The sequence below is a fragment of the Mixophyes fleayi genome, chromosome 1 (assembly GCF_038048845.1).
Source record: "Mixophyes fleayi isolate aMixFle1 chromosome 1, aMixFle1.hap1, whole genome shotgun sequence".
Lineage (NCBI taxonomy): Eukaryota > Metazoa > Chordata > Amphibia > Anura > Limnodynastidae > Mixophyes > Mixophyes fleayi.
In genome coordinates, this window is record NC_134402.1 from 221,398,548 (window position 1) to 221,414,402 (window position 15,855).

General features: G+C 38.9%; 1 protein-coding gene across 5 annotated transcripts in view; it reads right to left on the reverse strand.

The window, feature by feature from the left end:
* Nucleotides 1-15,855, reverse strand: part of PCSK4 (proprotein convertase subtilisin/kexin type 4) — a 73,769-nt gene that overhangs the window by 31,322 nt on the left and 26,592 nt on the right. For all 5 annotated transcript variants that reach the window (XM_075205517.1, XM_075205512.1, XM_075205527.1 and 2 more), the window contains exons 5-8: nucleotides 11,888-11,964; nucleotides 3,036-3,124; nucleotides 2,790-2,962; nucleotides 1,920-2,132 (exon numbers count right to left, since the gene is read on the reverse strand). In XM_075205517.1, the coding sequence (XP_075061618.1) occupies nucleotides 1,920-2,132; nucleotides 2,790-2,962; nucleotides 3,036-3,124; nucleotides 11,888-11,964 (552 nt within the window). The remainder of the gene's footprint in view (nucleotides 1-1,919; nucleotides 2,133-2,789; nucleotides 2,963-3,035; nucleotides 3,125-11,887; nucleotides 11,965-15,855) is intronic.

The window sequence follows — 15,855 nt, forward strand, 5'->3', positions numbered from 1 at the left end:
TCAGGGACAATGGCCATTTATGTGCCAATTAAAACACATTGAAAGCAAGTAGGTCCCGTCTCTTGTACGGGGAAAATCTTTTGAGGCTTTGTGTTACCCTTCCAGCTTGGATCCCAGGCTGGTGAAATTTTCCCGGTGGCACATTTAAATTATTTCATTGCAGCAAAGTGTTCCACAGGGGCCACCTGTAGTAGGGTTTCCTTGTATACCCAGTGCAGTAATCCTTGCAGGACATGATCTAAAACCAGTAATGTAACTATTTGTGCTGGATATGCATTTTCCAGTTTTTAAAATTTCCTGGTCAAATAATATCAAACACCTGTGACCATGATATTTCTTGTTTCCAGAGTTTTGAATTACAGAATTTCTGGTCGTGGAACGATCGTGTTTTGCACATTCTTCTAGATCAAAATAGGCCATCCGAGCTTCCCCAAGCAAGAACGGAGAAACGATACCGGCCTACTGAACCAGAGGCCATTGCTCTCTCGCTGCTGTTTTCTCAAAGGCTAGGAAATAGGCTTCCACATCATCCTGTGCATAACAAGACTAGCACAAACTGGTTTAGCGCTATTGCTTAATTCACTGCGTGCATATATAGAGAAAAACTGAGCTATTTCTTTGAAGACTGCTCTGTCCTCTTCTCAGCCTCTAAAACAGTTCCAAAATGGGCAATTAAACAATTTGTTTCCTACTGCAGTGTTGTGACTCTGGGTTCATACAGCTGATCTCACTTCTGTAACAGGATAGTGAAACTTTCACACACCATATAGAATTACCTCTTCTATTGTGATGTTCTCTAATCCCCAGACAAAGATTCTCCACTTTTTTAATGAACAGCACGAAGAGCTAAATCAAACAAAATCTACTCCACTTTGGAGGCTAACTAAACGGATACTTGATAACCATTTTATACCGATTAGCAAAGATAAGTGAATTACAGGACTGTAAAACATTATATAGTTTATGCAAATCAAAAGCAGATTTTTTTTACTTGATGTCAGCAGAGCAACACACATACCTTCAACCTGCGTTAGAGAGAGAACTCACACAGAGGTTTTAAACCGGGTCAGCAACTAATGGATTAACACTTCACATGCTGGAAAGAGAGAGTTCGAGCCTTTTGCCATCATAAAATTAATCTTTCACTCTATCACACAGTGTAATCTTTATCATGGTAAAGAGGTTAGGCATTTGCAAAAAAGTATTGCTGTGAGGAATGCCTTCAAACTTGTATATTTTGAATTTCAAAGGTTCCAGCCACCACCCCACCAGTTTTAGATCTTAATGGATCTGGAGGGGGTGACTCGGCTGTTACTGTAATGAAGCATCATCATTTATTTATAAAGAGCCACTAGATCCACAGCTCACATCAGTCCCTGCCCAATTGGGGCTTACAGTCTAAATTCCCTAACACACACACACACACACACACACACACACACACACACACACACACATCAATTTGATAGCAGCCAATTAATCTACCAGTATGTTTTTGGAGTGTGGGAGAAAACTGGAGCACCTGGAGGAAACCCACACAAACATGGGGGGAGAACATACAAACTCCTAGGTCAAGAATTGAACTCATGAGTGCTAACCACTTAGCCACCGTGCTGCCCCATGAATGCATTGACTGCAAATAAGGAGATGGCAGTCAGCATGCTTGGGTCAGTGTAATCTGTAGGTGTGAAGTGTATGCAGCACCTGTTTCAACAAGACAAGTAGCCAATCGAATCAAGTGCCAAATACATAGCACACAGTTTGAATCCAATTTCTTGGACAGGTAGTATGTTTTCACTCTACCACATGTGACGGATGTCCTGTTTCTGTAGATCTGACATTATAATATTGTTCATCTACATTCATGGTAGGACAAGCCTGCTTTGTTTTAAATGACAAGCAGTAAAATGTGTTCTTACAATTTGCCTGTCCCTTCTGACGCCACTGCTGAAGGTGGTAGTTAGTGTAGAAGCACATGCCTCACTATACCATGGGATCTCTCCATGCTCTGTGGTGCTGCCAACAGATAGAGTGTAGATACTGTTGCTGTAACCGTCACAGTTACAGTTATCATAGTGTAAGCCACCATTTCCAGATGCCCAAACAAAAACTGAACCAAGGCCACCACGTCCCTAAAATATAAGAAGCATGAATGTGCTCAACAGTAGAAGAAAATATTACTTAGTCAAACATAACAAAAAGATGCGAATGTGTTAAATTTATGTTGCAAATACATTTACTTTTCTACCAGCCGTAACTTGGCTTTTAGATATCATGCAGGGCATCCTTGCCATTGTCATGAACATAGATAGATAAAAGAATTACCATGTTGACAAGCAGGATAATATTTCTGCCAAATGTGACATGTCTATTTTAGTTTGAGCAGCTGCTACAAAACAATATTCAGCAAATCCTCAAAATAATGACAGAGCACACAAGTTAGTCAGGACCAAGCTGAGAAACAGTTGTTCCTGATGCCTTCTGTCAACAATTCAATTGCCAATTTAATGGATAGTAGCTTTAAAGTGTGGAATGAAAACAATGTAAATCAAAATCATAAAGCAAGCACAAATCACATCTTGTTCAAATATTGCAGACTTTCTTTAGAAAAGCATATGGGGGATGCTGATAAATGCCCAAATACATATTGTTACATGTTGTTGAAGTAAAGGAATGTATGATTGAGAAAGCAACGGATAGCAGAAAACAAGATCAGACAGCAACAACAAATAATACAGGATAAATAAACATCACTTTAATTGAATAAGAGTGTTTCATACAGAACTTACATTTACAATCCCCCGATAAAAAGCTTTCATGGCCAATATGCCTGGTCCATCTACAGTTTTCCCATCATCTTCTGGACCCCAACTGGCACTGTAGATGTCAATGTGTTGTGAGTTCAGGCTCAATGAGCGAGCTTCTATAACATCAGTGATGACTCCATCAAGCATTCTCACCCCTAGGGAAGAGGATACATTTCGAAACAGTGTTGTGACAACAGGGGTCTGTATACGAGGTCTAGCTCACATTACCTCCTATCCTTGCATTATATGCAATCCCTGCACCACAGACATCATTATTAGCGACTGCAGCCACTTCCCCTGCACAACGTGTTCCATGGCTGAAAAACAGAAAAGAAATAAATCACTATAAACCTCTCTGTAAACACAAAATAGATACAGATGATGCAAACAGAAATCTTTCTTACATTCTTAACTAGATACAGAAAATAAATGTTCCACATAAATATAACTACAAAGCTACATGTTTACAAAAGTATGTCTAATTATTTGCATACAGACTCAATATTAAGATTTGACCTTGTATGTTCCTTATGACAAACTTATACAAATGAAGTATTGGTATAAAAAAAGTGCATTACTCATATTGGTTATGCTTGTTATTATTGATTCCCTATTTCATGCCGGTTGATAGAATGCCAAATGTATTGCACTGTTAGATAGCTGGGAAAGTTGAAGGGAAAAAAAAAGTAAGCACAAAAGTCCATCAAGTTCAACATTTTCTTATATGAGCTAGCTGTGTTGATCCCGAGGAAGGCAAAATAATAACACAAGCAAGGTACCTGCCAATGAATCCTCCCTGTGGAAAAAAGTTCCTTCCTTGCCTGTTAATTTACAAATACGGACAGTATACTTTGTTGGCCATCTACAAGGTACACATCTAATAACTGTAACCCACTCTGAATATATGTTACAATATATGTTACAGTTATAACAACACTCTCTTTGCTAATCTTCAATCAAGTATCAACTCATGCACATACTTTTTTGATCCTAGCATTCACATCTTATGTACCAAAATGTTATTATGCTCAGTAATAAATGCTTTTCAAAAATACAAAATACTACATCCACTGCATTAGACAGATCTAGAGAGCACTTTACCTTTTCATAAAAATGAATCAGATTGTTTTCGTACAATCGGTCTTTCATGAACTCATACTGACATTATGTTATAAATGTATTATCTGTTACAAATTTCTGAATAGCATTCCTTCAGATTCCTTTTATTTTACTCACTGTTTAATGATTTTCTGCCTGTTTTTGATCACTAAGTATTGGTATGACATCTCTTTTATGCCAGTCATGTGGTACTTATCCTAACTTGAGGTAAAGTTCTTAATTATAAGAAAGAGTGATCTGTTACTGAACCGAATTAATTTTAATACAATCTGGGTAAGATTATGTACTTATCTACTGCTTGAATAGATATATATTACAACTTTTCCCTGATTTAAACAAATAATAAAATCGAATTGCATTTATGGGTTGATATAACACATCATATTATCCATCATTTATTCTTCCTTTGGAAGGTACTGTAATTATATTTTAACATACACAGATCAGCCACAAAACAACATAAAACCACCTGCCTAATATTATGCAGGTCCCCCTTGTGCCACCAAAACGCTCTGACCCATAAAGACATATACTGCACAATACCTCTAAAGGTGTCCTGTGGTATCTGGCACCAAGCCGTTAGTAGCAGATCCTTTAAGTCCCGTAAGTTACGAGGTGGGTACTTCATGGCTGACTTGTTTGTTCAGCACATCCTACCAATGCTCGATTGGATACTAGTAGGTTAACTGGCTATCAAATTAACCCTAGTTTCTTTTCTCTTTCTCTGTGTCTATATGTTAGGGAATTTAGACTGTAAGCTCCAATAGAGCAGCTACTGCTGTAAATGAGTTCTCTGTACAGCGTTGCGGAATTAGTGGCGCTATATAAATAGCTGCTGCTGTTAATGATTGAGATGTGGGGAATTTGGAGGCCAACTCAACATTATGAACTCTTTGTCATGTTCCTCAAACCATTGCAGAATAATTTTTGCAGTTTGGCAAGGCACATTATCGAACTGAAAGAGGCCCCTACCATCTGGGAATAGCGTTGCCATGAAGGGGTGTACTTGGTTTGCAACAATGTTTAGGTAGGTGGTACATGTCAAAGTAACATCCACATGAATGCAAGGACCCAAGGTTGCCTTCTTCCCATAGTGGATCCTGGGGCCACCTCTTCCTCAGGCAAACAATGCACACGCAGCTGACCGTCCACATGATGTAAAAGAAAACATGATTCATCAGACCAGGCCACCTTCTTCCTGTAACGATTGTCTCAGGAGGAGAGCCCTGGGGTGTTGGACACACGTGTTAGACTTTGTGCCTCTGTTTGGCCAGTGCTAAACTAGGCTAACGGGAGTCCGGTCTTCACCAAGAACCGCTGCAAGACAGGATGGACTTTTGCAGCCGTGAATACGCAGGTCGCGGCCCTCTGATCAATCACTAGATGTAACACAGCGAAGAGAAAGGGAAATCCGAAAGCAGGTCAGCTAGCCAAGGACTAGAACACTGGCAGTAGCGAGGTACAAAATCAGTATGCAGAAGGGAAGTCCAATAACAAGCAAGGATCTGGAACACAGACAATAGTGCAGTACAAAATCAGGATCCGGGAGAGAGTGGTCAAAACAAGCAAGGACTGGTACACGAGGGGTTAACAGGCAGAAGCACTATCCAAGAAGGAATCACAAGAAATGCCAAGGTCAGCAGCAATACAGCATAACCATAAGTCAGTCTGGGTATCAATACCTGTTGCTCTGACACAGCTGCAAAGTCAGAGTGAGCTTATATACTCAAAAGGTTTGAATATCATACTAATCGTTATTGCTATCATTATTTACTAAAACCATTTACAAACAAGTTCAACAAAGTTTTAATAACTACTTTTAATACTTTTTGTTAATATTTGTTAGTATTCTCTTCAACTTTTGTTGCGCCTTGTTCTTCAAATCTAGACATCTTTTTTTGCATCTGGAACTTATTCCGCCCAAACTTTTTTGTGTAGCGTATTAAGCAGCTTCTGCATTATAATTTCCTTTCTATAATTTCCTTTTCGGTAGTCTTTTTTTGTCAATCGTCGTCATGTTGGTTCAGCACTCGGACCATGATCTCCATCTCCCTGGGACTCACTGGTTTGGCTCTGCTGTTTTAACATCTAAAAATGGCATCCCTTCTCCTTCTCTCTCCACTCCTCCTGTACTATTATCTTTTCCTTGCTCATCTACCATGCTCTCACGTACCGCTAGCGAAAGCCTGGCTCCTCTCTAATATAGATGCTTCTAGTGTATACGCGGGCATTAAGAGTTGGTATGGACCAACCGCAGCAGCACTAGCTGCAGAGTGGAGCAGTGTGGTGAACATTCATTCGTCCATAGTGTTCATCCCCACGGTGGTATTTGCAGTTCTGCATTGAGACTTTTTATTTAGGTTTTGTACTTTCTGAACGGATTCAACAATTTTTATACCAAATTTCATCACTATTACAGCAAGGTAAGTACTTTATGAAATCAGACTTTATTTTGATCGATTTTTTTGTGCATTTGAAAATATAACAATACATGTTTTACATTTGTTTGTAAAAATGTTATGATGACATCTGACAAGAGTGTTGAGCTGATGAAGGACTTCATTGAGGCCTACATATCCCATCCCTGCTTGTGGCAATCCAAGTAAAAAGATTATTCCAACAGGCAGAGGAGGATCTTGTCTTATGAGGACATGGTGAAAGTGAGCCTTCCCCATTATCCACAGGCTACTGTAGATTGGGTCAACGGGAAGATCCACAACATGAGGACTGTGTTCAAGAAGTCCTCAAAGTGATCTGGAGCAGGGGCTGAAGATGTGTATCTACTCAGGTTGTGGTACTTCGACCTCCTGGGCTTCACGACTGACCAAGAAATAGCCAGACCGTCAACAAGCAACGTGCCCTGGTGGACCATAGAGCCTCATCTGTCACTCTGGAAACTGGAGATATACCGCCAAGTAGCATAGTAGACAAAATCATGAATGCATAAAACATTTATTTGCAAATTGTTAAACATGAGTACTTCCAACACAGAATTTCAATGTACATACATTATAACATCTCATTCTGCCAGGACACAGTGCCCTCACCAATAAAATATTCCAAATACTCCTCCCTGTTTAACTTTGCCATTTTGCTGGCATTTCTCATCTGAGAAGACTCCAGTGGTGTCAACCCCACCACTTCCTCAACTTCTACAGTATGTTCCATAGTAGAAGCTGTACTGTGCACAATGGGGCTTTTCTACCTAAGATAATTGTGTAGGACACAACAAGCCATCACCACCTTCAACCTTCTATTACTCGATATGCCAAAAGCATTTTCCACTACTCGCCTTGCTCATCGGTAATTAAAGATTCTCTTTTAATTTTTTTGGGAGTAAGGTTTTAAAATATTACTTTGCAGTGCAAAGGATTCATCAGCTACAAATGCAACATTGAGTCCTAATTTTGCTTTGGTGCATGGTGATAAGTTAAGTGCATTGTTTTTAAGTTTGTCATGAAAGGGAGTCTGCTCCAATGCCCCACCATCTGACACTTACATTTCTACCAATGTCCACAAACAAAATTAATATTTGGCATCCACTATGGCCATCAGGGATAACCCTAACCCCGGTTGTTAATAACACTTGTCGTGATAGAAACTGCATCCACTTTTAGTGGGTGGCATAATTCTAACATGTTTGCCATTTATGGCCCGCCAAAGTTTGGGGAACTCTACAATTTGTCAAATTCTTCAGCAATAATTTGCCATTCCTTAACAGACAATGAGAAATGCAAAACAAAGAATGTTGTAATGTTAAATCAATACATACATCCACTAGCATACCAACTACACTATATAGACAAAATTATTTGGCCACACCTGTTAATTATTGAACTGAGGTGTTTCAATCACACCTATTGCCAGAGTTGTATAAAATGAAGCACCTAGCCATGCAGTCTCCATTTGCAAACATTTGTGATACAAAATGTTTAGTTTTGAAGAGCTCAGTGACTTCAAGCGTTGTACTGTGATAGGATGCCACCTTTGCAATAAGCCGGTTCGTGAAATTTCATCCCTGCTGGATATTCCACGGTCAACTGTAAGCGATATTATTAGAAAGTGGAAACGTTTAGCAACAACTGTAATTCAGCCACAAAGCGGAACACCACATAAAATCACAGAGCGGGGTCAATGACTGCTAAGGTGTATGGTGCATAAAAGTCGCAAACGCCCTGCTGATTCCATAGCTTAAGAGTTCCGAACTTCCACTGGCATTAATGTAAGCACAGAAACTGTGCGGGAGCTTAATGGAATGGGTTTCCATGGCCGAGCAGTTGCATGCAAATCTCACATCACCAACACCAATGCCAAGCGTCGGGTGGAGTGATGTAAAGCACACCGACACTGGACTGTGGAGCAGTAGAAACCTGTTCTGTGGAGTGACGAGTCATGCTTCTCTGTTTGGCAGTCAGATGGGCGAGTCTGGTTTTGGCGGATGTTGGGAGAATGCTACCTGTCTGATTGCATTATGCCAACTACGAAGTTTGGTGGAGGAAGGACAATGGTATGGGGCTGTTTCTCAGGGTTTTGTGCTAGGCCCCTTATCTCCAGTGAAGGTCAATCATAAATGCTCTACAGAATGAATGGGCACAAATTCCCACAGAAATACTCCAACATCTTGTGGAAAGCCTTCCAAGAAAAGTGGAAGCTGTTATCGCAGCAAAAGGGAGACAAACTCTATATTTAAGTATATGAATTTGAATTCAATGTCATTACAGTCCCTGTTGGTGTAATGGTCAAGCATCCGAATACTTTTGTCCATATAGTGTATATATTTGCAACAGTACTAGTTTATATTTATTTATTTTTTATTTATTTTTTTCTTCTTTTGTTTGAGGAGACACTCTCCACTGTGTCACACTATTTAGCTTTATTAAAATTCATGGTTTCTATAGTCCACTTACAAAATGCCTTAAAACATAGGACAAATAGTAACTAATCAGAGGCAGGCTGGCTCAGGGGTCTGGAGGGCAAGTATATGCTGGAGAAGAAATAATTAGAGGTGGAGAAATTAATTCAGTGGATCACACTGAGGAACAAATGTATTGAGAGGGAGGCAAATGGGGGAGAAATGTATTGAGGGTACATAGAGACATTAAATGAAGCTGATGGTGCTGGGGAGAGAAATTAATTGAGATGAAGGGTGTCGGTGGGCAAATTAATTGAGTGAGGGGATAACTGTTTGTCCTGTTACCTACCTGGCTGTGCGCAAGTGTGGCTACTGCTGGAGAACATCACAGCATTCTTGAACCAGGCCTGCTCTGCTGCTATAGATTCCAGAATCTGACTGAACTGTGGGACCAAGCCTATCAGACTTTCTTCAGTGAGGTAAGGTAGACATAGTTATTTAAATTGGGACATCTGATTAATGTTAGTTTTTGTTGTTATCATATAAGTGCATGTATAGGTGTATGTCACACATGGCTTTTGGATTGTCACCAGCAGAAAGTCTCACTGTTAAAATAGAGATTAAGAAGAGAATAATCCGTTAAAAAGTTGCTAGCTGTACCTAAAAACTTGTAAAAACATGTATGCATGGGTAGGCTTTTTATAAACGAAAAAAAAAAAAAATTAAAAAAACTATGATTGCTTTAAAGATGGCTCTGTAAGTTGCAATATATGGAGAACATTTGCAGTTAGATCAGCAGACTTTATGGATACCAAGTAGGGACATTTTAATTGAAAAATCTGATTGCTTGCATCCTGTATGTGCTTCTGTGAGGTAGGTATATTGAATATGATACGTTGATCTGGTGTTTGTGCTTAATGTGCACTTGGGTGTATGATTCTTCCCTAATGTATAAGTATGTTAATACAATTATAACTACCAACTGTTTCAAGTATAGCAGGGCAGTCCAGATTTTGGAAGGCAGTTCCACACATCCAGGACTACAGAGAAAGTTAGGAGATATGTCTGCATTACTAGTGAGAATGTTGAGGGACAGGAACTAGAGGGTGGTCTATGCTGCACAGGCCCCCTTTTTAGCTTGGTCTCACCTCCCCATAATTAAAAACTCTTTCTATGCTGCTGGCTTTTCTATTTGCATTAATACTTAACTCCTAATCCCTGCCTCCCCCTCCCCCAATTTCCATAATTAAGCCCTACTAACTGGCTACACCATCTTGTCCACAGCTCCTATTCTCGCCCTAATTCCAAATTCTACCTTGAAATTTCATGCAGATGTCTAAAACATCTTTTCCCCTACCAAAGCTGCACCTATCCCACTGAAATGCAACCGATTTCTGTTTTACGGCGAGCCATGTTTTCTAAAAACGCAAATTCCTCCGTCCTACACCAACTTATCAGTCACTTACTAACCTCCCTAAGTTATCATTGTCTTTCAGGTGTAGCATGTGCCATAGGTAGAATTTCAGAATACAACTAATAGAGAAATCGTTGCTTTACATTTACAGCTCAAATTCCTGAAATCATTCTAAAGGACCCATATATCAACTTAATTCACAATAGATTTCCTCTTCTATACCATGGAGATTTCGGATGATAAATTTATATTGATATTCTAACCTTCATTTCTATTAGTTTGTATACTAGAGGTTGAAGATCAATCAAGGACTTGGTGAAGAGGAGGCATACTTGTTGTGTTTCTTTAGTTTGTTGCTATTTTATGCTAGAATAGCGACTCCCTTTAAAAGAAAAATGGTCCCCACCAAGAATTTACCAGAGAATGGACTGCATTATTTAATGGAACAGTGACACAGTAACATTATGAGGTGTAGATGCTTTATTAAATGGCCTGACTTCTGGAAAGCTTGGCTTGAAGTCTCACTATTTGTTCTCATACACTAGATCAGTGACCTAGGCAAACATACTTTAATTTTCTCGATTAACTGCTGGAACATGTTGCATGATTTTTGCTCTTTGCTAGGAATGAATGGTGCATGGAAAGTTTAATGCAAGAATGTAAGTGTGTTTGTCTATGTGGTGGAAATTTACCCTTTCACTGTTGAGCTCTTGTTTGAATGCACAACCATTTACTGAGACATGAATTGGCGGGTGTGATACATATGTTCGACAGTTGCATGATCGACATTTTTTTTTGTGCAATTTGTTTTTATTAAAAGGTATAGGGGGATGTGTACAGCAGATCAAACAGAATACAAAAGTGAACTCATTTGAAAACATCGTCGTCCATCAACCAATATTACATGTTCGACATTTATATGGTAGACACCATAAAATAGACAGGGTTGGAAAGTCGATAATAACAACATCAACAGTATTATTAGGTCGACAATTGGAATGTATACAGTATTATTAGGTTGACAATAATATCCCTAACCATATATTACTGTCGATATTCGAATTGTCGACCTAATAATACTGTTGACATTGGAACTGGCGATCTAATGTTATCGCCTTTCTGAATGTCTAGCCTTTGACCGCATACCTAATTTGCAGATACTATTATTTTGCTTGATAAAGACCTTTGCATCAGACTTTATTGTAAAACCATTGTTCAAGCACAAGATTCATTTTTTTCAAAGACATATGAAATGCTAAGTATAATGGACATGAATGCAAAAATTAATGAATAATAAAACTAGAATTTACAGTGGAAATACACTCAAGAACATGTTCTCACCCTCTATTTGCTCTCCTTAGAGCTGCGATGTACATATAATGGAACTAACTGATTCTCTTTGCAGTCTGCAGACACCACCACCAAGACATTACATAAAGGTATCTTTGCCATTTGCCAACACAATATCACCCACTCTGAGCGATTTCCAAGAAGAAGTGACTGGAGTCACAAATAGTGGAAGAGACTCTGTCCACAATACTAAGTGGGAGAGACCCAGTAGTAGGGAAAAATAGCTGCATGGACATCTTCTTTAACATTACCCACAACAATAAAGGCTAGACACAATTCGTAAGTATTGAATGGTGCAAAATGAGGATTTTCTAAAATTGCTTGAACATACACACAAGTGCTTACCGGTTTTCATCAGAAGGATTATATCGAGGCTGTGGATCAGGGTCATCATTATTGAAATCATAGCTTGCCATAGGATCCTGAAAAAAAATAATTATACATTAAGTACAAATTACCACTTCATATGGTGACTATGAACATCATTATATGCCATAAGATAGAAGAGAAATAAATCTTTAGAATGAGCTATTGTCCATTTTCCTCAGTCGAGGAAGAATCTGCAAGAGTGGATCACAGCACTGTATTCCACCATTTGCAAACACTTCACCATATTGTTGTTATAGGATATCGTCATGAGCTCATTCACCACTTTGACTGACGATTACAGCAAAGATTGAGGGAGCAAGACGAAGTTTGATACTAAATTTTAGTTTTCTGTGAAAAGTTATACCATGTTCATCCTATACATGCAGGAAATAACAAAGACTAATGCAATATTTAAATTGGGCTGATGTCCCCAATACTTAATTTGTTATGAACTCAAAGTTTAATAAGAAGAATGGCAGACCTGTATTAAGAAGACACAATCCAAGTGTTTTGCATAGCTCGTGATGTTTTTCATGTACTACATGACATGAATTTCCTTTATTGAAAGTACATTGGTCACACAGTTTCAAAAACATAGTGCCAAATTACAGCTTTACAAAACTTTTGAAAGCAACTTGCTACTACTATGTCCTTAATCTGACCACTGGTTTGGTTTGATTTCATAATGAATAATCCAAGTTCTGGGTCCCTTTACAATTCATGTTCTTTCTCACATATTTCATTCAAAACCTTCAAACCTCCTTATTTCTTATTCTAACCACATTCCCTGCTACTCCCCACCAAATTCCCATAATTAAGCCCAACTTACAGGATACATCATCTTGCCCACTGCTCCTATCCTCATCATTATCCAAACTTCTACTTTAAAATTCCCTGCAGATGTCTAGTCATCTTTTCCCCTACCAGAGCTGCACCTAGCACCCATTGAAGTGCAAACTGACCTTACTGTAGAGACTGTAGCAGATGGGGAAATGTTTTCTAAAAACCCAAATCTCTTCTTTCTACACAAACTTCTCAGCCACTTACTTATCCTCCCCAAGTTCTCATTGACTTTCAGGTGTAGCACGTGCCACAAGTAGAATATCAGAAAACAACTAATGGTAGCGGTCCTTGCCTTACATTTACAGCTCAAATTTCTTAAATCCTTGTTGAGAACCTCTATCAACTTTCCCCAATAGACTTCTTCTATAAGAAGGAGATGCGAGATGATAAATTCCTATTGGTATTTTAACTTTATATCTATACACTTCTCATTTCTACTAGTTTGTATACTGCTGGTATCAGACCAATTCAAGACTTGGTGAAGAGAAGGCATCCTAGTTGTTCTATAGTTTGTTGCCATGTTCTCAGGACATACACAAGTTGAACACAGAGAGATAAAAATTGCAGCAAAACAATAACAAAAAACTAAACAAACCTGTGGAAGTACGCCGTTTGAAAATAAGGGAGAAGCACCTACAGGTCTAAGAAAAATTAATCCACTGGAAAGTAAACGTCTGTGACAAACTCCTGGATTCTATGGCATTTATCATGGAGTGGAAGAACTCCACATCAAATCTTCAGTCAGGAACGTAGCAATTGAGTAACTTGAGATTCAGAATTGGTTGAAATTAAGTTATTTCTCCTGAAACAATAAGTTGGACTAATAGCCTAGAAATGTCTGCTGCGTAGAGACAGATGACTCTTTGGGCAAAGCAAAAAATAACTTGGCAGAGGGCCTGAAACAAAGATCTTGTAGCAGTTTTAACCAATGTTGCGGACCCATTCAAACGTGAAAGTCTTCGACTAGTGAACATACTATTGCAAATACCCCCAATTGATACTCCTGACCTTGGTGGGGAATAGTCAGAAGTCCAGGGTATTGGATAGGTTGATATTTTTGGCGTCCTTTTTTGAGACTGCATGATCCAGGAGAATGAAATGAACACAATTTTGTTAATCCAAACACTCCAAAGGCATTTCGATTTTTCAGAATCCTCCATTTTTTTTCCTAATCTAAGGGGGAATTATTCTGGAGTGAAGATCCTAAGACCAAATCATCTTGAAATGGGAAATTGATGAGTTCTTTGAATAGAGACAGGTCTTAATCGAAAGTGAGCCACTGCTGAAATGAACAAAAAACTCTCACCGCCAAAGTTACCATGTCAATTAAGGTTTAGCAGTGTTAGTGGACAACTTTTTCCATAAAAGTGACATCTCGAGTATTATCAATTTAAGACAAACATGACCACAGGTGCTGGTACACCAGTCATGATATGGGAAACGCATAATAAAAGCAATTGCTTGCTCCAACAGATACTTTTCAATTTTTTACCCATAGAATCTTTGAATGACATGGAGTAATCCAAAGGATGGTGGTACATTTTTGGCAATCCCACCACTGCGGAGACTATTTTAACTGGATTGTACGATTTAGTTCTGAATTTAGGGAATGGGCACATGGATGCAAAACTATTTGGGGTATATTTACTATGCTGTGGGTTTTAAAAAAGTGGAGATGTTACCTATAGCATTTACTTACTGTGTGTATATAATATTCTAGTGATTGTTTTTATTACAATAAAAGTATTGTTATACTTTTTAACTACATCTGTCTGAGTGACTATAAGAACCTTAGAAGGTACTGGATAGGCTTCCTTGGCATAGTAAGGCACCCCTGGATGGCCAGCCAGTGTGAAGTGTGTAGAATTGGGGCAGATAAACCCGGTATTCTCACATGCTCCATCTCATTAGGTATAAAATGTGCATGGAATGGTCTGAAGCTGACAATGTACCAATTGTGCTAAATTACAAACATATCTATAAGCTAAGGCTCGGTGAGATATTGATATGGTGCTTAGACTAAAGTATCTGAATGCTTGCCTACCATCTGATAATGTGTAGAGAAATAGATTCATTATGCTTGATTATAGCAGGTTGTATAAATAGAGGTTCATTGGGGAATACAGAGTAGAGCCTGCAACAAGGGTATACGAGTGTATCAGCAAGTGATAATGAAAGAAAATATTATTCAGAGTATTATCTACTATATAAATGCCTAGTGGCGTGTGTGGGAAAAAAAAAAACCAAGCTGCAGTGCCACCTGCTGGGCAGAGTTATACACTGACCTATATATTTCTTGAAGGAGAAGTGACAGTTGGGAGTGGTTGGTGGTTGCCGCGGGTGACAGTGGGGAGTTTTTAACACCTTAAGTATCTTGATGAAGGATGTGGCGATGAAGATGAAGGATGTGGCGATGAAGATGAAGGATGTGGCGATGAAGATGAAGGATGTGGCGATGAAGATGAAGGATGAGGCGATGGAGAAAAATGATGAGGTGGTGACATGTGGACAAAACCACGTTAAAAAAGGGCGCTTGCGTCGGGAAGTAACGCTCTTCCCCTGAGGAGGCCTGGGCTAGGCCCAAATGCATGACAAGAACATTTTTAACACCTTAAGTAGCTTGATTTGACTAGAATGCATGAGTATCATGCACGGGTTAACTTGTTTGTAAATATGAGATCATGATTAACTAGTGTGTGTGACCAAGTACTCCAAGTACTCACTGCCACCAAGAAGCCTCACAAAGTAGATTGGATTTGCATGATACTTACAGAAGAAGTGCAGTGTAGATGAAAGATTAAATAGAAATTAGGTCTGAGATCTCCTCCTGATCCCACACTAGGCTGAAAACTGTAATTAAATTTACGTTGCAGTCAACTGAGGATCAGGGGGTCCAACATATATGATTCCTTCAAGGCACAGCTGAAGAACCGTGTTTTCAAATCAGAACCTGATGAAGCAGTACTGGTGACACACAAAAAAAATATAATAATATTTACTCTCTCCCACCATTTGCAAGGAACTTGTGTTGTAGAATTTAGAACGCGTTATAAATATATGACTTGCTTTTCCTAGCAATGATACCTGCTGTCTTTTGTTTT